Here is a 25,551-nt window from a genome sequence, read left to right on the forward strand (position 1 = left end):
CACTGGCTGTTCGGACCATTGTCATTAACACCAGCTGTTCCCGGGGTACCAGCAGGCTTAGCCACACTGGATGGGACCAACAAGACACCCCCAGCCAGGGGCTGGCATCTCAAACTGTCTCTCCCCAGCCCTGTCTCAGCCTGGCTCAGCTCCCTGTGTATGAGGCTGGGTGGGAAGAGGGTGGGACAAGCTCTGGGCAGTGGCAGAGGTGTCAGATGTCATCCCCTCCCACCGCCAGGCTGCCCCAGCAGAGTCTGATCCAAGACCCAAGCAAGCATCCCTCAGGGCCCCTCTGAACACCTTGGCCCTTTTCCTCTCACAAGGCTTCCTGGCCATCCTCTGCCGACACCCGCAAATACATCTCGTGCTGACAACTCAGGAGCCCTACAGAGAGGAATGAGGCTGCTTTGCAAATGCCTTGGGAGGTGAGGGTGGGCAGCTTCTGCTGTCCAGCCAGAGCCTTGTGAAGATGGGCTTTTAGAATTTCAGGGAGAGATCAGTTTTTTCCCTCTGAGAACAAAATGCTGTAGCCCTTGAATAAAGCTGCAGATTGAACTATTTGGAGAATTAGGGAAAGATACAAGACAATTGAAACTTACATATTTAGAAACACTCAGCTTTCTATAGAGTTTATCCAAGCATCTAAGGTCATTTTTCCTTAGGCAGTAGTTACCTGAGGACTTGGTGAAAATTCAGAAACCCGGGTGCTGCCTGGACCTGCTCGAATGGATCTCTGAGGAGAGGGTACCAGAATCTGTGTTTTAAACAACCTACCTTCACGACTCTTGTGGATAGCAAAGTTTAAGAGCTGATGGCTCCATTCCAGGACCTCTCCTTCCCCACAGCGCTCATGGTTTAAAGAGTATGAGCTGATCCAAGGGATTTCTGGCACCTGATAAAATATCCCCAATAAAATCAGGCAAATCAGTTCATCCTGCGTTCGGGTTAAATCCTAACAATGCAGCCTTCGGTTCCTCCATGCGGAGGTCTAATCTGCCTGCGCCCAAGCATGTAGAAGGTGACAACCAGCACATGAACCTGGCCCATGCTTTCCATCTTCTCTCAGAAAGAAAGGCACCATGAAAAAGAAAATTAATTTCACAAACACGAGGAGAGAGGTTTATTGCTCCTGGGGACAGGACACTGAGCAGGGTCCTAGAAGAACGTACAGTTGGTCTGTGATGACTCAAGACAGCGTCCCCTCCTCCCCCAGACTGATTTCTAAGTCAACACCGGCTGGCTGTTGGTGAAGCATCTTTGAGAGGTGAGCTGGCCGTGAGACACACAAACCCCCCTGGCACAGCACGCATGCATGTGGACTGTCCCTTTTGGGGGTCCCAGGGCTCTATAATCCCCTCCTTCAGGAAGGGGCTTGAGGGAAAGCTAGAGTAGTTTTGCAGGATGATTAAAAAGGCAAATGCTGAGTGTGTAGGACTAGGAACCGAGCCCCACCTGTGGATTTAGGAATATGAGAGCCTTCTCTTTATGAGTTTTATTTTCAAGCTTCTTAAATTTTTTCACCAAGTCCAACCATTCAGAGTTTGGGCCAGGCCCTCGGACTTCGATGCCAAAAATCTTAGTGTTCCTATGTGCTATACCTGAGAAAACAATGTTACATTTGATAAATTAAATTACCAAAATGAGGTAGATAATTCAATTGGGAATAATAAAGCCGGGGGCAAATTTTATAGCCTGAATATAGATGAGTATAAACATTTATCTAAAGGTAATTATAGCGGAGTGAGAGCTGTTCAATGCTGACTGCTAATGCCGTCATTTTCTTTTCACTTCCCCTTGGGTTTTAATGTCTGTGTCCAAATAATAATGAAAAACTTAATCAATGAACGTATCTGGAGTTTCTGCCTGCATGACACCAATACGACTGGTTTTATTGGTTGGTTTTTAAACAGTTTTAGAGGTATAGTGAAAACAATGAAATGCATCTTTTCAAGATATGTGCTGCTGTGGGTGACAGATCTTGCTTCTTAGCTAAAGAAGACAGAATAGAGATCTAGTTGCTACAGGGAACATGACATGTTGCCTATACAGCACAGAGCAAACACGGACGGGATCTACTGGAGTTATTCCTCCAAACTGAAATTGGTGAAAATATATATTGCTGCTTGAATTCGACTATCCACTGACCTCATCCCCTGGGGTCACTGCTCCTCTGTGCCCAACTTTAAAAGTGTTTGTGTAGAAAGGGAGGTATCTTGTCGGATTCGACTGTGCATACCGTCTTGGCTCCCTGCTTGTTTCAATCCCAGTGGGACACTGTGAACAGCTGCCCGTCACTGGGAAGGTTATGTCAAAGCTCATGTTTGTCATGGTTCAAACGTAAGTGGCCAAACGGGCTCTGAGCCAGAGCAATTTTGTTTCAGTAACGCACAAAGTCATGTCTGGCAGTGCTGTGCTGATAGGTGTTTAACAACCAGCTCTCAGTGGGGAAAAGGCCTGATTTGTAGCAGCTGCTGATCTTCATGGTATGAAAGCTCCCGCCACGGCTGATTTCAGGCTACCAGCGTTGCGTCCCTGATTATGGAATTGGGGAGGGGAGTACCCCATTGGCTTCCCCGAGCAGGTGTGAGCACACACCTCTGACAGCAACTCGAAGATGTCAAAGCCTCTTTGGAAGCTACATCGGTCTCCATTCTAGCTTTCATGGAAACTTTGAAACTAGGCGAGGGCAGCCCAGGCTGAGTGGTTTTCTAAATGAGGAGCTAAGAGTTAGTAAGATGATATCTTATCTTTTCAAATACACATGCACACACTTCTCTGGCTTTAAATACAGGGCTTCCTGGCAGAGAAAACCAATAGTCTCTCTCTGGTCACTCCCCGTTGGACCGGGTCCTCCCCATCACACTCCAGACGTGAGGAGCTGGAAGGAGAGCGCGAGCCACCTGCCTCCGCTGCTCCCCGCCTTTCCACCCTGCAGGACCACTTCCAGCAGAGGATCAAGAAACAACCGCTCTTAGCCCTCAGGAGTTAATCTGAGATGGTAAACAAAGACAGTGTGGGCAGAAAGCGAGGTCCACTCACCCTGGTTTTTATTAAATCAAGAGAGGGCTGCTAATGGATTGGCATGTGTGTTATAGCCGCAGTATTCTATGAAAATGTCACTCTCTCGTCATTAGCACAGGGCACTCTCTTGAAAACCTTGGACAGCCTCTACTTTCTGTTGACAGACTACAGAAACTAGGATAGGAAGCCATCAAGATAAAGGAACCCAGTGCCTTGACATAGAGGCTAAGTCCCTGCTCAGGCCGGTTCTTGCCGGTCCATCTCACGGGACGTGCTGGACAAGTTGCATGAGACAAAGCGAGAGGCTTCCTGCAGAGCCAGGTCACAGATGGGGGAGGGGAGACCAGCCAGCCACCTTCCTCCTGCTCTTACTGAATTCCAACAGTCAGGACATGTGATTTAGACGGTGACTTCCCGGTCAGACTTCAAAGAACCGAGTATGTATATTCCCTGCCTAATTCAACCATTTTCATGCCAAGATTGTCTACACACAAACATTAGCTTTTCTGGGGGACAGGAGGGACAAAAGTTGAATCTAAGTTACCATTTCTAAGACAACTGGTCAGCAGCAATTGGGTAGCCACGAGCTGTTAAACATTGTCCCCTTGGGCACAGAGCCCAAGAGTCCCAGCTGAGCACAGTTTAGTTAGTACCAGCTGAATAATATTTGGGTTAAAGCAGCCACCACTACCCTGTGGAGAAGAGGTGCCACATCAGATCTGGGGCCAAAAGGCCACTGCCAGTCTCACTTTCAGCACGATTGCAATGTCCCCTGGAGGCCACCACTTTCCTTCAGCATGGAGCCCAATGTCCAGTGATCAGCAAACAGGTGAACACCCTGCTTCCCCACCTGCCACCAGCCCTGTGCGTCCTTGATAGTGGCAGGATGCAGGGCCATCCCCTGGGGTGCCTCAGGCAAGTCAGCTCAAAGGAGCTTCTAGAAAGGCCAGAGCAGGGCCACAGTCATCCTTTGGTGACAAATAGGGACAGTCCAACATCTGCCCTTGAGGAACCAGGAAGCAGAAGCTCCAGAGCCCGAAAGTCAGGGAACCAGAGCCACCGGGCTTGCCTCGAAGCTGGTGGCTGTTGGCGTCCGCCCGGGGGCCCCACGCCCGCCCTCCCCTCTTCTCACCGCCGCCTCACTGAGCCGTGCAGCAGGAGTGCGGGCCTCACTCCGAGACGGGCAGCATGTTCTGGCTTTGAGGGTCGCCCGTGAGTCCTGAGGAGTGGATGGCGCGTCTGTTGAGGACCCTGTTCAGAATCTCCTTGCAGCTTTTGCGGTACTGGTGTCGCAGGAGGGAGTACACGAAGGGGTCGGACGCCGCCTTGCTGTAGGCCAAGCACTTGGACAGCACGCCCCAGTGGGAGCCGATGGGCGCCGTGGAGAAGAGCTCCACCAGCCTGCGGAGAGACGGGGACGCCGTTACTGCGGGCACAGCCGGCACCGCCTGGGGCGCACCAGGACTCCAGTGTGCGCCCTGGGGGCTACTGTTTCCTGTCTCCTCCAGTAACAATGACAGCGGTAACTATTTATGCCAATATCGATCACAACGGTGAACATTCGTCAGGCGCTTATCTTACTCTCAGCACTGTGCTAACTAAACCCTTTCTACGTGTGATCTCACTGAGCGCTGGGAGATGTGATCATCTCCGTTTTATTAATCCGTGTGAAGAGACAGATGTCCCAGGAGGTTAAATAATTTGCCCAAGGTCATACGGCCAGTAAATTGTAAAGGCAGGATTTGAACCCTGGTCTGTCTGACCCTGAAACCCAAGCTTAACTGCGCTGGCAGCTAATGGCTATTCTGGCTTCAGGCTCCAGCTCTGCTACTGACCTGCCGTGTGACGTTGGGCAAGTCTTTTTGCACCTTGGACCCGTGTGTCTTATATGAAAAGCAAGAAGGTGGGATAAGATAATCTCGAAGATCTTGTCCACTGGAAGAGTCTGGTCCCATTCTTTCTTTCAAATCCTGGCTCTGCCTTCCTAGGGAGGCTGCATGGGAGAAAGGGCTGAGTGATTTTGAAAACATTCTGCAAAGCTCCAAGTGTGTGTTGTGTCAGGAAAGAATCTGCGGGCAAGGAAGGCCTCTCCCTGGGTTTGGGATCCTGGTGGTCTTTGACAACAGCCGCAGTCAGGGTACCCTAAGGGACCACCATTCCTGCAGGGAGGGGCAAGGGAAGACACACCCCTGGGTCTAAGGGGCACGGTTGTTGGAGTCCTGGTACCCTGGAACAACACCATTTGAGGGTGCTAATGCCAGGCTGTGAGGTCGGGAAAAGCCTTCCACTGTGTCAGTGGAATCCTCCCCTCCCTCCACCAAATCAAGCCATTTATGCTCCTCTCTCAAGTGTGTCCAGCAGCCTTGGCCATATTTGGACATTAGCCAGCATGAACATAAGGTAGAAAAGACCCACAGAGCAGGGAGGGAGCTCGGAGATCATAAACCACCCCCTCCCCACCCACTGTCATATGAGGAAATTGAGGCCCAGAGAGGGGAAGGGGCTGCCCAACATCACACAGCAAGTCAGAGGCCGTGCCAGGTGCAGCATCTGTACCCTACTCCGACTGGGGGGTCTGGGACCTGTCTTCTACCCAGGGTATCTGCAGAGGGAAGGCAGCGGTGGCTCTCAGCTTGGTGGGCTGCCCAGGTGAGGACCTCGGTATAGAGAGAACTGAGAACTGGAACTCTGTACTGCCAACATCTGCTTGTTTTCTGGAGCCTTCTTTGGGGCGAGGTTGTGAGGACAGGCTGCAGAGCCAGCGAAGGAGAAAGCTGGGGTGTGGTCCTCTACTGACATGCCCCTGTCTGGAACAGACCCTCGCGAGTCCACTCGAGGCTCCTCCATTCGGCTTCCCACGTTAGCCACCACTGCCGGCCCCTGCCCTCTGACCCCGCGGGGGACTGTGGCTGTGTTTCCCCTCATGTCCTTGGGAGCCCCACTAGGGACAGAGCTGTTAGCATTTAGGAAATCTGTACTTTTAAGAAAACTATTTTGAGACGTGATGAATACATATAAAAGGACAAAACCCCTGAATTTAGAATTCACACCTAATAATAAGAATGAAATCGCTGAATGCCAACACATTGTTCCTATGCAGTGCCAACTTGCTTTTCCAAAAGCTTTGCTTTTGTACATTGCTAAATTCAGTCAGCGTTTTGGCTCTCCCAAAAGGATTTATTGAAAGAGCCAAATAGCATCAAACCATCCAGCAAGATCAAAATTATTATTTGCAGGTTATGTAGATTTCATGGAATGAAATTACTCAGAGCAACTTAAAATTTCACCATTTAGATAATGAAGAGGTAAAATCTATTGCGTTTGCATCTCAGAGATTTTATGTAAAGTCTGAACTCTACCTGCTCAGTAATAATGATTCGCAGTTAGTGTTTCCTTTAGGCCAAGCACTTGTGTGCACGCTCTCTAATCTCACAATCATCCTACAGAATGGGTACCGCTATTCCCATTTTACAGATGAGGAGATTGAGGCTTGGAGAGGTTCAGCAGCAAGCCAAGGCCTCTGACATGGAAACCCAGCTCCATCTAACTGCAGTCCAAGTCCTGGCTAGTGGCCGTGCTGGGATTAGATATCTCAGATAGGATGAGATGAGCTCTGGGGTCTCTTCCGGCTCCAAGAACCCCTGTTCCATGAGGTCATTATATGCAACTTAGAACTTTTGTCACTTGCCCCTCCCCACAGTGCACATGACAACTTTTGCTTGAAAAGCCAGTGTCTGGCCTTTGTCAGGGTCTCCAAGCAAAGAGATGTTTTGGGCGAGTCCAGGCCTGGACACTGCTCCCCCGGCCACCAACCAGGAGGAGGCTGGGTGCCCCTTCCGTGCTCAGATGCGCCTGGCTGAGCCACCTGCTGCTTCCCTGCGCACAGGGATACCCCTGTGCCAGCTGGGGCTGGCTTTGCTCCATCCTAGCTGTGACCGAGCCAACTCCCCATTTGTCTGAGTGCCCGAGAAGAGGCGAGAAGAAGAGTGACAAGAAGACATTGTCACAACTGCTCCTTTCAAACCCCAGATCTGGGCAGGCGTTTGGATGACCACGAGGACCCTCCCAGATGGCCTTTGAGACAGGAAGTGCCTCAGCCCATCCTCTCATGCCAGGCCTAGCTCTGCTCATGCTTTCTAAAGCCGTCCCTGCCAAGAAAGGGGCATTACGGTTCCGACCAGCCACATGTCACCTGTGGGCAGAGTCGCTGTGTGCTACAAGGTGCCCGCCTGCCTGTCCTGCTCTCTTCTCCTCCACGTGGCTGGTTTACTTGAGTCCCCACCCCCCGCCCCTCCCCCTGTAGTCATAGCTGATGGTCCCAAGATGTGGACAGAGGAGGCCCCTTGCAGAGCTGAAGCCTCCAGTGTGAGCCCCCCGTTGAGGGCGTTTTGGGCCCAGGTGTCACTAGAGCAGGACTTGGTTTCCTTTTGCCATGGCCCCTGCTATGGGTTGAATCGTGTCTCCCCCCAAATTCACATGTTGAAGCCCTCACCCCCAGTACCTCGGAATGTGATCTGATTTAGAAATAAGGTTGTTGCAAATATAATTAATATAAGGTCATCATGGTGTGGGGTGGGCCCCAATCCCACATGATTGGTGTCCCCATAAAAGGGGGACGTTTGGACGCGGACATACACAGGGTCAAGTGTGAGATGGAGGCAGAGGGCAGTGTGACGCACACCGGGGGACGCCAAAGAGTGCCACCGAGACCAGGAGCTCGGGAAAAGGCACCGCACGATCCCCTTCCAGCCCTCAGAAGGAAGCAACACCCTGATCGTGGACTTGTGGCCCCCAGACCTGCGAGAGACGACCTTTCTATAGCCTAAGCCACTGAGTCGCTCGGTGTGTGGTACTTTGTCCCAGCAGCCAGAGCCAATTATAACGTCCCCTGAAGGGCCCTGCAGGGATGCAGGAGTGGCTGTCAGGTTGTTCGGTTGCTTGGGATGCCTGATCCCACCAGCATCAAAATGCACCAAGCCCCCCACCCATTCCTGGGGCCTGTGTCGACCGAGGACCACCTGGAGGTTCGCCAAAGCATTAGCCACCCCAGGAGCAGGGCACTGCCCCCTCCCCATCCTCCAGGAAGCAGGGCCTGTGCCCACCTGTCCCCACAAGCATCGATCCCTGCAGCCTGCCCCCACCTTCCATTAAGCCCCGAGGTGACTTTCCACGTCTCCCTGGGATGTGAGCAGGAGCAACCTCCGCCTGCCCCCAGGCTCCATTCAGGGGAGATGTCTACACTGCTGTGCTCAAAGCGCGCACGCGCCTGCCCTGACACAGCTCCCCCCGAAGCCCAACCAACCCGCCAACAAGGCAAGGGGCGGGGCCGAAGGGGCCCGGGCCAACCCCCAAGCAATTCAAGGGATTCCGATGCAGGCAGCTCGGCCCTTATGGAAGTCTGGGGGCGCCTGGGGCGTGTGGGGATGCATGAAGAGCAGCAGGGCGGAGCTTGCCGAGGCATCAGACGCAGAGCACAGAGAGGTTGTTTTTCTGACTCAGGGTGAGACACAGAGCAGATACCAACAGACTGTGTCCCCCAGATCCTATGTGCCTGCCCCACCTCTGCACCCCTTTGCTCTCGTATTTGTCGGGGGGCTCTGTCCCTGGCAGCAAGCCCCTCTGGTGTGGGTCGTTGGCGGGTTTCTGAGCAGCTGTCACAGCCGAGGGCTGACGAGGTCAGAAGCTGCCTGCCCTTGTCCCTCACCCATAGGGACCTCACATTCCCACCCAGCAGCCGGGGAAGTCCTGGGCCTGCAGGGAGGACAGGCGCACGTTCGCCAGAATCCTGAGGCATGCTCTGAGCCCCAGGGGAGACCAGTGTCCTCGCTCTGCTCCGCAGTGGGCAGCCCTGAGGAAAGCGTGTTCCTCATGAGAACAGGACCAGCAGTACCAGCACCTCCTGCAGTCCCCCAGGGGCTCTGTGTCTCACTAACTGCCTCACGAGCATCATCTTGGGGCCCCAATATCACTCTGCCTACCGTGCAGATGACAGAGCCAAGGCAGCGATGTGTCAAAGCCACGTGGCCTGGACGTGGGGGAACCAGCATTTCAACCTTCCAGTGGATGCCGGCAACCACACGCCTTCCCGGGGCCAGGCTGCCCCGCCGGTTCTGGACATGGGCCCCCGTGCCGCAGTGCATTCAGGCACCTGTCCTTTCAAGTCCCGAAGTCAAAGCGGTAGATCAGCACCCTGTCATCACATGTTCTGTGCCACCATCACCTCCTCTCCTGCCCTTCTCTCCTTCTCCCTCTCTCCTTCTCCCTCTCTCCCTCACACACACACGCACACACACACACACACACACACACACACACACACACACACTGTGCACCAAATGCAACACAGGCCACGGAACATTCCTTGGGAACCCAGCCCAGTGTCTTTCCAAGACTTCTGAAGAACCTGGTCTGCATATTGAACATCTGTATGTCATAAGCTGAAGCTTTACATTTTCATGAAACGTTAGAATGGAGAAGTCATCTTATTAACAGAATATTAACACTGGGGAGTCGCCTGCACATTAAACCCCTTTCCTACCTACATGATTCCATCACTTTGAGAAGCCACAATAACGGTGCTGTCAGATACCCCAAAGCCTGATTCCAGAGGTTTAGGACAACCATGATTATTTGTAAGCATATATCGCTGCAGAGATGACAGCCTTACAAATGCTTCTAGACATATGAATTTTCATTCAGAAAATATTTACTTAGAGCTTCTGGATGAGAATCTGTCACGGACTTGCAGATCCTGCTCACAAAATCCAGGAAGAGTCTATGTGACCCAGGGCTTTGAGGACACAGCCGGCGAGGCTGTGAATTGGAGGTGTCAGACTCCTATCAAGAGTAAAGGTGGCGCTTTGCAAATATGTTTCCTGCTGTTGTCTTATGTGCCCAGCGCACAGGTGCACGTGGCTCTTTGGTTGGTGCAGTTGGAGGAACTGCCTTTCCAAGAGGCATTTGCAGGCAGTCAGCACTGTGCCAACCACATCTGCCAGTGGCTCTGGCTGCCAGCGCGCACGGCCTCTTGGACCCTACTCCAGAGACACAAACTGCTGTGAGGCAGCGGATGATTCCATGCAAACCCACCATATTGCTAGAGAAACTCACATGCCTGCTTTACCCATGGGAGCCTGGGTGCCATCTGGGTTCCCACCAAGGTACTTGTGCTCAGGCAAAGGCAGCCGGACCAAAAACCTGTATGTGGAGCATCTCTGTGTTTCCACTGCCTGGCCCCCAGTCTTCAGAGATATCATGTGGCCCAAAGGCTAAATTATAGCCAAGGGGCCTGACTCGACCTTTAACTCCTGGCCACTCAGTACCCTTACGTCTTTGAGCAATGCATCTACCTCTCTAGGACTCCAGCACTTACCCTGCAGGAGAGATGCACTAGATGCGATAAGGTACGCCCTGATAGCCCCAGGTGTCCGACAGGTGTTCGCTAAGTGATCGGTGAGGTTGTAACGGCTGGTATAAAAGGTTATGAAGACTTCACATTCTCCAATAGGAAGCTTGAGAACTTTGGTAAAGACCTGAATGGTTCTTTTAAACACTTGACCCAAGAATGGTGCTTCCCTATGTGAGAAAGGTATCAGGCCGATGTGAATAGATGGGGGAGCCTCTCCCCACTAGCAGGATCTTCTCGATCAACGCAAATGACTGGCAGACGAAGCCCCTTCTCCTCTTCAATATTCCAGTCCTGCCAGCTCCCAACGTTCCCAGCCACTGTCCAATGTCCACCCACGCTCTCGACACTTGTAAGGCATAAGACATGGAAGCAGCAAGGCCGGCTGCCTGGAGACAGACAGTTGGTGCGGAGTCGTGGGGAATATTAGTTTCTGCAATGACAGCTTAAGGAGGGGTGTCAGTGACACACGAATAACTTGGCCTCAGTCATCTCAGACACTGGAGCTTTCTGTTTCTGAGTGGGTCGCACCTCCAGGTGCCTGCACACAGCCCTCTGGGAGGAAAGTGGGAACCCCGATGCTCTCTACTCAGAGGAGAGGCAGAGCGGTGGGTGTCCAGGGCTGGACAAGGGCTCTGGATCTGGGCCATCCAAGGCTGGAGCTGAGGCTGAGTCACTCACTGGTACTGGGCAAGGCTAGAACCTGACTGAGCCTCAGTTTCCTCATCTTTAAAATGGGGATGTTGGCTAGACACAGAGGGTAACTGGACAGCTTTGGTACAGCTTCAGGCACAGAGTAGGGACTCACAGGATTAAAAAATAAAGAGCATTTCTGAGTTAGTTTAAGAGACAGAGCTTGTTCTTGCTTTTCCTTTCTGAATTCCCCAGGACCAGCCCGTTACTGCCTCGATGGGTTTTGATTTTAATTTCTATGGACAGCGAGGAGGCAGGGAACGGTGAGCAGGCACTGCCCCCAGGAGAGCTAGCCTTCCAGCAGGGAGTCCCTGGGGCTTCCCCGGGGCGGCCAAGGCTGGGCTCAGGCTCCCGGTCCCCTGGGTATTCCTAGCTGACCCGTGCAACCCCTTCCCTCTCTGAGCCTCGGTTCCCCAACCTGCAGAACTGGGCTTTCATAGCTCGCCCAGGCCACCGCTGAGGGGCGCTGTAGGGCCCCGAGTGATAACATCTGAGCAAACCATGTCAGGTAGACCCGCTGCCATAATATATTTCTTAGCTCCCATAAGCTCCACCCACGGGCCGCCTCCTGGTAGTCATTAACCGTACCCAGGCCAGGAGCCCCACACCTCAGGGACCTGACCCAGGACAGGTCCACACATGTCTGCTCAATCCACCTGGCCCACCATCTCTGAGCACCTGGCAGGTTGGGGAGGCACTGCAGGGCCTGCTGTTCTCAAGATAGCCTATGCTGGCCACCAAGGAAGTGACCTTGATCCTGAGCCCCAGAACTCTCCAAGGCCCACTCCTGCCCTGTTCCCGAGGCTTCTGCCTGCCCCAGGGCCACTCTCTGCAAGGGCAGCCGTGGCACAGCAGGCGGACGTGTGTCCAGGTGCAGATGCTCGCTCGGCAAGGCGCTCTGCCTCGGTGGGTACAAGGGCCCGGGGAGGGGGTCACTCCCTGTGTGCCACGGCCACAGACCTGCGAAGGAGAGCAGGGGAGTGCTGGATTCTGCAAAGAACCCCCAGCCCGTTTGGAGAGCTCATGGGGCTGGTGGAGAGCCCCCGATGCTGGAAGTCCAGCGGCACCATCGACTTGCTGCGTGGCTCTGGGCAAGTATTTTACTACCCCTCACCCAGGCCTGTGCTCCTCCATCAGCAGAATAGGGGGGGGTGCACCAGAGCCGTTAACACCATTGGGCATTAGAATCACCTGAGGGGCTTAAAGACCACTAATGCCCCAGCCCACACTGAGAAGGTCTAACTTAAATCCAGTGTGAGGTCGGCATATGGGTGGGAGTCACAGCTCTGCAGGTGGTTCTATTGTGAAGCCAAGTTGGCGACCACCGCGCCAGGTTAGGAAGAACACAGCGCGGCACGCGTGCCTCTCCTCCGTGATGGGGCAGGCATTCTCCATCATTCCCTGCACCCTTCCACGAACCCCAGCCGGGCCTCAGAATTGCTGTCCCTGGGTGCTCTGCGGGCCACTAGCAGTGAGTTCCAGGCGGCCTGCAGGGTACAGCCAGCTCACCCTCCCTGCGTGAGACAATAGCTAAGGGACCCTCTGCCTCCAAAACCTGTGGCTCTAGGTTTCCATAAGGAATTGTCTTCTGCAATAATTAAATCCTCAACGACATTTCAGAGCAGAGTCTGTCTTCAGCTTCTTCTGAGATTGGCTGTGTCTACACGCGGAAAGCAGCTGGGAAGGACAGCAGAGGCGTCAGTCCCTGCAGGGAGAGTTAGTGTCCCGATTCCAGGGCGCATCATGGGAGGCCCGCACTGTGCTGAATGCCGTTGTGAGTGTGTGATTTATTCTTTACGTGGGTTCATTTCTCCTCACAATCAATGTGCGTTTCTCCACCCGACTCAGAGGAAGATGGGAGAGTTTGCATCGGGGTCCCCGGAGGTGGGTGTCAGGATAAATCCTGCCCTGCCCTGCCCCCCCCGGCAGTCCTGTGCCCTGGCTGTGGCAGTGGAGATCTGATCTGATCCCAGAGGGCCCGGATGTGGGATGAGCAACCTCATAGGTGCCATCTACCTCCCCGGAGTGTGCCTGGGGCCTCCGCTGCCCTAAAGCCTGAGCATCCGGTGGGCTCTTCTTCCCACAGTCACAGGAGGGGTGCGGGAGTGGGGGCATCGGCAAGGGCAGGTGGTTCTAACAGGGCTGTGACATCAGGAGGACCCATCAGGAGGATTGCGTGCCCTACATTCCCTTCCCTGCTGCCCCATCCTGGGGCCCGACATCTCCTCCCTCAGCCCTCCTGGCCGGGAGGAGGAAGACACCACCTTGGCTGCTTGGACTACGTTCCCAGAGAAACTGTACATGGAGCAGGGCGTGGACAAGGAGGAGAGGTGGAGGAGGAAGCTCCTCTGCTTAGAGTAGCCGAGATGGGGACCCCACTGGGCCCTGGTCACTGGAGGATGACATGAGTGGCCAGAAGTGCAGAGAAAGCCAGGGCCAGGAGCAGGGCGTGGGCACACCACACCCCAGACTTCCCTGACTGCAGGCCAGCGCCGGCCGACAGAGAGAAGGCCAGGCCTGGATGCACGCTGAGATTTCCTACTAGTGAAAAGAAACAGGTGAAATTAATATGAGTTATATACTTTATCATTTCACTATGGAATCGATGTAAAAATCATTAATTATGTATACTTTGTCACGCTAAGTCTCAGAAACGCAGTGTGGTTTTAAACCTACAGCACATCTCAGTTTGGACGGGACATATTTCAAGTGCTACCTAGCCCCGTGTGGCTGGTGGCCCCAGAGGTGGACAGCACCGCTCTAGACCTGGCTCATGTGTCCCTTCTGCTTGGACAGTCCCGTCTGCACAGGCTTGTCCATGAAGCCCCAGCCAGGGGAGCTCACTCCTGCCCCAGAGCCCCTGGATGCTGAGCCTGTCCCACGACATGGTCCTCTGCCTGGGCTGGAGGACTGTTAGGTCAATGTCCCCATTAGGGGGGACCCCTGGGGTTTCCCCAACCCATGCTTCCTCTGCAGGGGCTCTTGAATGCTCTGCAGAGAAGGTGCTGGAGAAATGTGTGCTGAAATGAAATGAGGGTATGTTTGCATATTTTAGGAGATTTTCTTAGGACGGCTTCTTCAAACATTCAAGAAAGCCATGGCGGGAGCCAGCGGTGGGGTGGTACCAGCATGGACCGGGGGGGGGGGGGGCGGGTTTCACACCCCTGTACTTGGTGCCCACGAGGTTTCCTGGGTGTCGATTTCTCTCCCTGTTAAGTTGCTGCTCATCCCCATAAGGGACGAACAGTTTCATGAATGTTCTTAAAAACTCTAAATGCATCAGATCCATTTGGAGGAAGCATATTGACTTGCAAATCTCCCATCCATTTTACTGAAACATTATTTCCTGGGCCCTATTAGAGGGAATCAAGTTGTAATCAAAAAAAGAAAAAAAGGAAAATTTTGTTGGGAAATGAAATTAAGCCAGAGAAAAGTCCAATGGTTTAAAGTCGGCACCGTGTGACCTATCCTGTGAGGGTTCACGTTCAACTCATCGGCCTGCAGCTCCTGGTCCTCTGGGATCTGGGACGAGGCGCCTCTGTGCCTCCCCTTCCTGAGGCACCTTCCCTGCTGGATCCAGTGCCCTGCAGCCAGAGCCACAGCCAGTCCCGGGCAGGCGCCGTGGGTGGCGCTGTCAGTGCTGGAGGGAGGGAGGGAGGGTGAAGACCACAGACATCATCTGCCAGGGCTGTGCCACGTGTTCTCATGGTCCATGTGCTTTAACCCTCACAACACTGCACTCCCTTCTGGAGGCCCAGAGAGGCCAGGTCACTGGTCTAAGGTCACACAGCAGGAGGGGTGGAGCTAGCGCTGGGCCCAGGGAGGCACACTCTAGAGCTATGCTGCTAACCACTCGGCTACTCCACCAACGGAGGAAGTAGCGTGCCACGGAGGACAGGGCAAGGCACCCTAGAGTTGGGCTGTCTGGGGGAGAGAAGTGGGGGCTGGTTGGGGGAAGCAGGGCGCGGTGTCTGCAAGGCCACAGGGCTCCTGGGAGTAGAGGACACTCTCCGGGGCTGCAGAAAGCAGGAGCTGCGGTGGAAGCTGCAACCAACAGGCTTCAGCCCCACACAGGGACAGACAGGAGGAGCAGGCAGCACTGTCCACAGCGCTGCTCCTCCCTGAGACCGGCATGATGCTGGTGACAGCCAGGCGGGGGCTGCCCTTCCAGGCTGGACAGCCGAGGATGTGGGGGGAAGCTGGGGAGCTGGGCTGTGTTTTCGGTCTCTTACTCTCTCTCTCTCTCACACACACACACACACATACACACACACACAACCCTACACAGATCCACCTTTTCAGATTCAGTGACAACTTCCACATCCGCCTCCTAACAGAACATCAAAGTTCTTTTTTTATTGCCAACTTCGCAAATAGTGAAGCCACTTTGAATACAAAGTTGTGGGGATTTTCTTTTCCCTTCAGTTTGCAAAACTGATTGAGCGATGTATTTTTTCTTTTTTTCTGGCTAATATGTGGGGACATGTTGCAGCTTGAGCAGGTTGGCTTGGGAAATGCACGGCCCCGGGGCTGGGGGACTGCACCCAGCTGGCTTGGGGGCTGGGGAGCTGGAGGAGAACGTGACAAGCCTCACAGCCCCTGGCCTGAGAGTGGGAGACCCCCGAGTGGTAGGACAGGTGGCCACCCTGGCTGGGCACAGAGCATGCTCCCTGCACCCTGTGTAGGTGGCAGGTGACTGCTATTGACCATGTCTGGGCTGGGGACGCCTGGGGGCTGGGCTGTCCTGTCCTGCGCTCAGAGGGCAGCAGGTGCCCAACCACTGCCCAACGCTTCCCTCTGTCTCTCTCCCCTCCTCCTTTCCTCTGGGGCCTCCTGGGGTTGGGAGCCCAGGATAAGGGTCACCCTGATGCGATTTGGAAATGGAGTGGGAGAGTCTTTCACATCCTTTGGATCCTGAGTTTAATCCAAATAATCCAGGCTGAAGAGGAAAAGCATGACTCTTCCTTTTCACTAAACCTGCCAGGTTCACCCTCACTCTCCTGACACAGCCCGCGGAAGAACGCGTGGCCGAGGCAGGCCTGACTGAGCAAGGCCCTGGCCCTGCTGTGCTCGTCCAGGCCCCGCCGCACACGCCCCGCTAGTCGCGCTCACCTGGTGATCACGTAGGGCGCAAAGCACACGAGGAAGGTCCCTATGAAGGTGCTGATCTTCTTGGTGGCTCGCTGCCGCCTCCGCTTCTGTTCCTCCAGACACCGTTCCCGCACGCTGCGTGGGAGAGAGGGAGAAGGTGACTGACGGGGCGGCCTGGCGAGGCAGACCCGAGCGCTATGGCCAGACACGGGCAGTGGCCTCTAGCGTGGGAATCGGCTATCGAGCCGGAAAGACCTCAGGTCTGTAGCTGTTGACCTCGGGCAAGCTGAGTGACATTGCTGAGTCTCAAGGTCAGCATCTGTAATATAATAATATACGTTATGTATTTCATGTATGTACCTTAATATTGTATTATATGTAATCTAACGAAACACTGCAAAGGGCTGTTTTGAGAATTAAATGCATAAAGCGCATACATGTGTGAACGCATTCGATGCACAAAACACATACAGCCACTGGCACGGTGCCCAAGTCAGTGCAAATGAACGTTAATGCACTGTTGCGTGCCATTCTGCAGCCTGGGAGCCCCCTCAGTCCCAGGCAAACCAGGGCAATGGTGACCCTAGAGTGCAGTGTGTTTGGCATTATTCTCTACAACAGAGGCCTGTTGGTTTTAATATTAATATATTTCCCTTAAAACTTTCAGTGCAATGATGTGAGATGTGCTGGAGATTCGGTACATGAGCCAGGTGTCCTGAGCCAGCAGAGGACACGCCTCTTGAGATGAGCAGAGCATTCTGGGCATCCCCTAAATACGAGAACTAAATTCATGTACATGACTCATCAACGGGCACCCAGAGTGACAGGGCCTGGGCCCTCCTCCAATTTATGACCCAACAACGTTGTCCGGTTCTCAAGATGCTTTAGAATAACCCTGGTGAGTGAAAGAACTCTGGCTTAGGCATCCTAGTCCCAATTCTGCCCTCATGGCTGTGTGGCCTCAGGGAAGTCACTTAACCTCTCTGAATTTGGTTCTTATTTATCCAAGGGGGATTTCATAATATTTATAACTAGAGCTACCATTCATTGCAGGGACAGACACTTTTCAGGGACAGACATGAATCATCAGCTGTCAGTCCCTTGGGGAAGGACGAGCTTCCTTGAGTCCCCCCTAGTAGGGACTGGAGTCCCTGCTGAGGGGCTGAGGACACAGCTCTCTCCCCAGAAGCAGCAGCCTCCTCACCTGCCACACCAGCTAATCCCTCCCTGAAAACAGGGCCCTGGGGAGTATCTAAAAACAGAGGTTGGTGAGAGCTTTCCAGGTCTTCGGGAAAAATGAACAGGAACATTTCCGTGGCTCTGAAGGAGTGAGGTGGACGGGGTGCAGGCTGGGACGGCCAGTGCCACCCTCTGCGTTGTGAACGTCTACGGGGCAGTCACCGCACTTGCCCCTGTGAGGCTTTGCGTAGCAGGAAAGTTTAAATGGCGAGCACTCTGCAGACCCATTGTTTCTTCGGATCACCCCAGTTCTAAGCTCAACGTCTTACACCCAGAAAACACCTAATAAGTATGTGTTGTAGGAGTTAATAAACACCCCTTAAAAAACATCTCAGGAAAAATAAGACTTAATCATTTTCTTCAAGTGCTTTTCTAAAGAGGTGATAGTAAGCTGGAAATCTGCTCCGAGATGTGTATATTTTTAAAAATGAGCCTTGAAAACCCCGAGCCTATCACACAAAGCACGGACAGTCCGTGGAGGTAAAGCCGTGAGAATGTCTGCTGGCCTGGCCTCGTTTCTTGGCCGATAGCCTATGGGTAGGCATGACGCGCCAGAGCCAGACTTCTAGGTCCAAATCTAGGCACCGGCACTTAATCGCTGTGCAGCCTTTGCAAAGCAAAAAACCCCCCCGGGCCGCAAGGTCAACCGAAGGGCCCAACGAAAAGCAAAAGGCTTAATATACGAAAAGCACCGAGGACAGTGTCTGACTCAGAGCAAGCACTCAATAAATGCTAACCATTATTATTATCCATTCAGCATGCATTTATTGAACGAGCACTATGTTCCAGTATTGCCTTGAACTCCAAAACCACAGAGCGCTCGCCCACTGCAAAACCTCTTCCTGCCGCCTGCACTCTGAGAGAGACAGCTCTAACCAGACTGCATCAGAGGGGCAGGGAGAGTAAACCCGGAGTCAGGAGGGCGGAGATGAGGTCCTGACTCTTGTACTGGCTCTGTGACCCTCGGGGCCTTCAGACACCTGGTGGACACCGGACCTTAACAGCAGCTGGCATGCCGTGGACACGGGGTGTCTGCAGGGTGGATGCCGCATCTGGGGTTTGCACCCGCGTGGCCCGGTCACGTCTCTGCTCCGGGACAGACCAGCTAGACGCCACAGCCACGTACAGTAGGAAAGGTCTACACGTCCACTCACCCCAGCTCACAGGTGAGGAAACTGAGGCTGAAAGAAGAGAGGGACTTGCCCACCCAGAGAGTGGGGTACAGGGGGCTAGCAACCAGTCATTGACTCCCAGCCCAGTGCTTCTGGTGGGGAACCACATCGCTCCTTCCCTGATCTCCCCTGCGAGGGCTCTCCTGCTTTCCAGGTGAGAAGAGGGAGGCGGCAGGAGGTGTGTGAGGCGTGGCCATCCCAGGCTCTGAGGGAAGCAGCTCAGCCCTCTCGCTTACCATGACTATTGTTTCAGCGCAGTATGCGAGCAGCTCGCCTGCTCCCCGAACACCACACTGGAAAACTGCTTTGCACTTGCTGTCATTTCCCCCCAGCCCCGCCACGGCTCTGCAAAACTGAGCTCCTTGAAATCTTGCAGCCCTGCAAGCTGCTGTTTTACTTATTTGCAGATGAGAACACTGAGGGGCCAGAAAGATATACGACATGCCCAAGGGTACTCGGTGAGTTTGGGACACAACCAGGCCTTCTCCTGGGTCTCCTGACTCTGAGTTCTCTGGTGGTTCCCCTAGGCCCCCCCAACCCTGCCTCCCACAGAATCACTGGGTGATGAGCGTTCTCAAACATCCCTGGGCCCGGGGGTGGCGCCCGGAGTCCTTGGACTCTCAGGCAGACTCTGCGGTACAGAGGGTGAGAGGCCCAAAGCTGCCCCAAGAAAACCTTGCCAGGTGCGTTCAGCCAGAGTGTGCTCGTGTGTGCTGGCGGGGTGGGGGGCGGCTCCCAAGGCTGTGACAGTCAGGACAGTTTCCTTGAGACAAAAGAAGACAGGCTCTCCAGTACCGTGCATGTGGGTGGAAGAGATGACCCCAGTGGGCTTCAGGTACACAGGGCAAAGGGGATGGTGAATTCTGGGAACATCTGAAAAGTCAATGAGCGAGGTGATCTCAGCTAAAACCTCCCAGGCATAGACAGCTCCCTGCCCTCTGTGAGGGGTCAGGGTCCAGAATGATGTCCAGGTGACTGCAGTCCATGCAGAGCCCATGCTCTGAGCACTCAGGGGACCCGGATTTGTTTTCTGGCTTTTAAGGCAAGACAACAAACTGACGATGGTGGGTCAGGACAGTGGTGTGAGCAGTCCTGTCCTCGAATTCAGTGAGAGGGGTCCCTGGGCCCTATGCATAAAGGGGTCCACACCTCCCCCCACAAAATGAAGAGTTCATAGGGCTAAGGGGTTGTGCCCACCCAGAGCCCCCACCTTCCATTCTAGATCACATTTTAAGTGCCTGAAACACAGGATTCTTTGCTCAAATGCCCTCATCCTGCTACCAAAACATGTACAGGCGTCTCCCCGGGTCCCATTCTCTGAGGGTGGAATATGCCACTTGTGCTCGTGGCTCCAGGCCTGCGGGGTGGTGTCTGTGAGCAATGTGTGCGTGGAGAGCAAATGCACAACTGCAACGTGCACCTCGTGCGAGGGAGGCTTGCAGTGCTGTGTAGTCAGGGCTTGGGCGGCGAGGCGGGTGGGCCAGCGCTGCAATCCCCGCATGCACAGGGCTGACTCCCAAAGAGCCCGAGAATTCTGAATTTGAACCCAGCCTTGCAGGTCATTTTAAAGGTATACTTGCCAAGGCAGGAGCGTGGAACATATTTAACAGTTTGTGAGCTTAATCTAGACCTAGATATCTAGGGATGGTTTGTGAGCCTCCAATTGCACTGTTGCCCCATCCATAAACCTGAGGGGCAGACCCGGGCGTGGGAATTGGCTTGAGCCACTTTCTAGATCTGTTGGATTAGGCAAGGGCCGCTCTTCCCTGGTCTCCCAATTCCCTCACGTGTAAAGTCAAGGGCACAGTGAAGTCCTCATCTGCTACGTCACAATTCTGACACCCTCCAGAGTCGGCAGTCAGCCAACACCTACGGACATTGTTCCCGGGATGTCAAGGAGACGCCGGGAGGTCTGGCAGAGCCTCAGGGGTCCCTGGAGGAAGCTCCAGTGAGGCTGGGCATGACTTTCGTGTTGAGTCCCTTTCATCAACACTCTGCTCTGTTAAATCACTAACCAAGCTGGTGAGCGGGGACCTCAGCCAGACGGGGGAGCACAGGGCCCTGCCTCCCTTCCCCGGCGCCCACCTGCTCCGCCCCGCCTGGCAGCCCCAGCGAGGGCCTGGCTATGACTGGTCCCAAGTGTGATTTGGGAGGACCGAACGTGTGCATGGAGCAGGTGGAGGACCAGGTGTGTAACAGCTGTGAGAACCTCTAAACCGCTTCCGAAACGTAGTAACCCAAGAAAGCACCACAGAAAGGCGGGCGTGAGGAACGCCTCTCAGGGCTTAATTAAGAAGAGGGGGTCCCTGAGGTTTGGGAGGTGGTCGAAGCAAAGGGGTGAAGCCTGCTACACACCGTGTTGTACATCCTGCAGGAAGAGCAGACACCAACAGAGAGCTTCCTGACAAATGCCCCCCTGGATCTCCAAAACAGGTCCCTTTTAATTAAGTCCCAGGAGACCATCAGTGTGGTGGCTGATAAAACTGTCAGTGAGCAAAGACTCCACCTGCTTCCTGGCTGTCCGGAGGGACAAGCCGGCTTTCGCTGCCCCAGGACCAGCACCGCTGAGTCCCACAGGCTCTCAGCACGAAATGGCCAGGAGGCTTAGTACCCGAGGCTGGGGCCACCGGGGCAGCCCCTGAGCGAGCTCTGCACTTGCTCATTTGTGGGGAGGAAGAGTTTGGAGCTGCCATGATAGAAGTCTGTGGACTAGCTGTCCCTCCCATGTGGCTGATCCTCCCCACTAGGTGGGGATCAGCCCCTCAGAGAAGGGCAAGTTTGTTTTCACCAAAGGGGCAGGGCTGTCACACTGGCCACTATTCTACAACCTCAGGGAGCTCTAGCCAAGGCAGCCCCTGCCCCAGAAGCCCTTCCACTATCCAAAGACTGCCTGGAGGCCCCCAAAGTGCTGAGAGCAGGGGCTTCTCAAAGCATCCTGGGGCCGAGAAGAGGTCAATGTCCTCCCAGAGGGATCGGGGAGGAGACTGGAGGTGAGCTGAGCAGCTGCCTCTGCTCCTGAGACCCTGGGACCCCGATCTGGCATCTGGCATGGAGTCAGCGAGAGGAATTTGCAAGAGTGGAGCCGGCCCTACACCCCAAAGCGGCTGAGAAGGAACACGGCCCCTCCTTTTCTGGAAGTTGGAGGAAGAGCAGGGATGAGGTTTGTACTGGCCTAAGAAAGAACTGATTCCTCTCCCAGCTCAACACTCCTCCAATGTTAGACTCATGGTAAGAGACTCCACTGTAGGAATCACTGACGACCTAGGAGTTAACGACACTGCCCTGCACCTTCTAAGAGCAGTCCCAGCCCAAGTCCTAGCGATGCACCCTCCAAAGGGTGCCACCCCTAGGTGATGGGAAGGGGAATAGCTCTGTAACTGCAGCTGCAAGTATTTCCTTTGATGACAATGAACCACGCACGGATACGTGCAGTGAGAGCCGATGCATGTCTTTGTGTCAGAGTGTAAGCACGCCACTCTGACATGCCTGTGTACCCGTGTACATGTGGCCAGCTGTCTGGTACACATACAGGTCATACATGAACACAGGACATTGTGTGTGGAGCTCCCACACTTACATGCCCTGGTGTCTATGTGCTCAGTCATTCGCATGTACATTTTGTATGTGATTCTGTGAGGAAGATTCTGTGGCTAGAAGATTGGTCCAGTGTGTCATCAGGAATGGCTGTTCAGAGGGGGGCAATGAACACATGCCTGCATATCCTTCTACATGCAGGATAGTGAAGTTCAAGCACTGCTTGTTATTGATTACATGCAGGAAAAACTCAGAAGTGAAGGAGCCCTAGCTCAGACTGACACCTCCAGTCTGTCCCCTTCAGCCCTGGAGGGGGACATACACACCCTAGCAATGCACCAAGCTCTCTCCTCCACCCCAGGCTCCCTGGGTTCCCAGGGTTTTCTGCTCACATGGAAGGCCCTAGCCTCCCCTCCTGGTGCTCTGGGCTTGCCTTGCCTTCCATACCGTCTGGACCAGGGCCCCTTATCTAGGGCCCCAGGGTGACAGAGGGGAACCTGCCCTTCCCTGGGACAACAGGATATAAAATAGCAGAGTCCACACAGACACCACCAGCCATTTTCCTCCTCACTTTCCTGTTCTCCTGAGGAAAGCCGAGGTGAGCTCAGGACAGCTCAGCTAAGAGTCCCCTCCTTCTCTTCCTGAGAGACTCCTGTGGCAGGGGTTGACAGCAGGGGTTCCCAGCAGGCACTCACGCTCTGCCTCCAAATGCCTTCCTGAGACATAGCAGACAGCGCAAGGATGGAGGTTGCAGGGCAGGTTTAGTCCCAGGAGCCTCAGGGTGACGCTCCTTCTTCTGGGGCTCCTGGGCACCAAGCGTGAGAGACACCGGACAGTGCTCTCTGGGGAGGACAGAAATGCCTGAGCTATGCAAGCCGTCACCGAGTCCATCTGGATTCACACAGGGTCGAGACAGGCAGCGCCAGACACCAGAGAGCAGACCCGGGGAAGCATTAGCTGTGGTTTGAAGAGCTCTTAAGGAGCGTCCGAAGCATCAAGGCCACCCTCTCATCGAGCCCTGATCAAATCTTTCAAATGTCTTAAACAGTGAACAAGAACCACTGCTTTCCCAAAACTACAAACACATAAAATGAGTATAAGGAAGCTCAAAGTTCTGACTCTCTGTGACTTCCACCCTGAGCTTAGATGGTTTGTCCACATTTCCAGTGGCCTTGCTTTGCTGATGCTCTAAGGGCCCACTTAAGCCCCACGGCCACGGCCACTCTCCCCTTCGTCTTCCAAAGAGGAAACAGGCTGGGTGGAAAGGAACTTGCCCAAGGCTGAACACCCAGGCGGGTGCTCTCCCACCCCCATGCCCACCCCCATGCCCACTGCCACGTCACCAGGTCCCCCTCGACATTCCCAGAGCCCTCACCCAGGGCTCCCCTCACCTAGGGTGGATGTCCACGAGCAGCACGAGCGTCTGCATGGTGATCACGTCGATGCGCTTGCAGTGGAAGCGGGCCACCTTGAGCACCTTGAGGTACGTGCAGCAGAGCACGACGAAGGAGAGCAGGAAGCTGAGCGCGTGGAAGGCGCCGGTGAAGACGGCGAAGCGCAGGCGCTCGTCGGGCCTCCGGCTGCACAGCGTGCACGAGGCGTACAGCTGGTGGAAGCCGAGCCACGACAGGGCGAGCGCGGCGGCGGGGAAGGTGAGCGCGTGCAGCCACGTGTAGGCCACCATGAGCGCAGCGTCGCGGAGGCGCATCTTGGCCCGGTAGCTCAGCGGGAAGACCACGGCCACCCAGCGGTCGATGCTGAGCGCCGCCATGCTGAGCATGGAGTTGGCGGCCAGGAAGGTGTCGAGGAAGGCGGCCAGGCGGCACAGACGGTCGCCCGCTGGCTGCCGCTGCGCCACGACGCCGGCCAGCGTGAGCGGCATGTTGACCACGGTGCACAGCAGGTTGCCGCACGTGAGGTTCAGGGTGAAGAGCGCCGGCGCCTGGCGGCGGATGTCGGCGCTGTGCAGCAGGCACAGCAGCACCAGCGCGTTGGACAGCAGCGAGACGCCCATCGTGCCCACCAGCAGCCCCGCCAGGCCCGCGTCCCACGAGTTCATGGTGCGCGCCCCCCGCCGGCGCTCAGGGCCCGCAACCGGCGGCCGGCTCAGCCCCTCGGAGCCGCCGCCCGGCGCGCCCCGGTCCCCGTCGCCATGGTCCGCAGGGGCGCGCGGCAGACTGGAGCCCCGGCCACCTCCTGGGCAGGCACCTGGTCGCGCGGCCGCCCCTGAGCCCCGCAGCACCTCTCCGGCCAGCGCCGGAGTGCCCGGAGCGCCCGAGCCGGGAGCGCCCTCGGGTCCTGGACTGCGGGCACCGGCGGCCTCCGCGCTGTCTCTGCCGATGCTTCCTCCCGCCCTCACCCCATCCCTCCCAGCTCGGGCTGTCTGTGCTCCGCTCGCGCGACCGCTCTCCGGCTTCCTCTCTCCCTCTCCGGGCTCCGCTCCGCTCTGGCTCGCTCTCCCTCTCTGCTCTCCCCGCCACCTCTCCCTCTCCCCGCCCCCCGCGCCTTCTCTCCGTCTGTCTCTCCCACCCCCAATTCTCTCCTCCCCTCTTGTTCTTCCCCCTCCTCTTCTCTCTTTCTCTCTCTCTGGAATCTGGCTGCCTCTATCACAGAAATCCCCACTGATGCGCGCGCACTCACCCAGGAGCCGGCGCGCGCGCACACACACTCACACACACACACACACACACACACACACACACACACACACACACTCTCACATATTCGGAGGGAACCAGCCCTGAAGGCTCCCGTGTGCTGCAGGGTGATTGGCTCCCTGTGGCTGCTCGACCGTCCTCCCCGGTGTGTGTCAAAGACAGGTTGAGTCCAGGAAATCTCTGAGGAAAGGGACGGATGCCTGGGCACCTTCACGCCTCAGCGCCACCTGTCCCAGTCCAGCCAGATCTTGAAGTGGCAGTCTTAGGCTGCCTGTCCCACAGCTGAGCTTCCCAGGGCTGATGCACCTCCCTCTCTGGGCTGAGCTGGGGGAGCTCAGGTAGGCTCCTTTTGCTGAGGGGGAAGGAGCCCACATCTCTGTCTTGCATGTTCAAGGGTGTGGCCTCAGATGTCTCCTGAGACCTCCCCAGCCCATCCTAAGAACAGCTGCTGCCTTCCTGGGGACACTCGGTTCACAGTGCCTTCTTCCCAGCACCCTCCAGCTGGACCTTCAGCAGCATCCTCAGGTTTGCCTCAGGGACGCTGAGGTTCTCTGTGGCACCCTTTGGGTGTCCTCCTAGCCGGGAGAGGCCTTTATCTGACCGTAAGTGACCCTGGCCGGGCAGGCCTGCCTGTCCACAGCCAGCCTCGGCAGCAGTCCGAATTCCTGCTGCTGCCTTCTCACAGTCCCGAAGCCTGCACGCCCATCCGCCCTGGGGCTGGCAAGGTGACAGGTTCGAG

General features: G+C 55.3%; 1 protein-coding gene across 1 annotated transcript; it reads right to left on the bottom strand.

The window, feature by feature from the left end:
- Positions 1-3,353: 3,353 nt before the first annotated feature.
- On the bottom strand, positions 3,354-24,245 carry GPR26 (G protein-coupled receptor 26). The gene is made up of 3 exons (XM_012642401.1): positions 23,547-24,245; positions 16,232-16,345; positions 3,354-4,422 (listed from the first exon to the last, which is right to left on the bottom strand). The coding sequence occupies exons 1-3, from the start codon at positions 24,212-24,214 to the stop codon at positions 4,191-4,193; spliced, it is 1,014 nt and encodes a 337-aa protein (XP_012497855.1). The 5' UTR covers positions 24,215-24,245; the 3' UTR covers positions 3,354-4,190.
- Positions 24,246-25,551: the final 1,306 nt, after the last annotated feature.

This window comes from Propithecus coquereli, unplaced genomic scaffold (assembly GCF_000956105.1).
Source record: "Propithecus coquereli isolate 6110/MARCELLA unplaced genomic scaffold, Pcoq_1.0 Scaffold179, whole genome shotgun sequence".
NCBI lineage: Eukaryota > Metazoa > Chordata > Mammalia > Primates > Indriidae > Propithecus > Propithecus coquereli.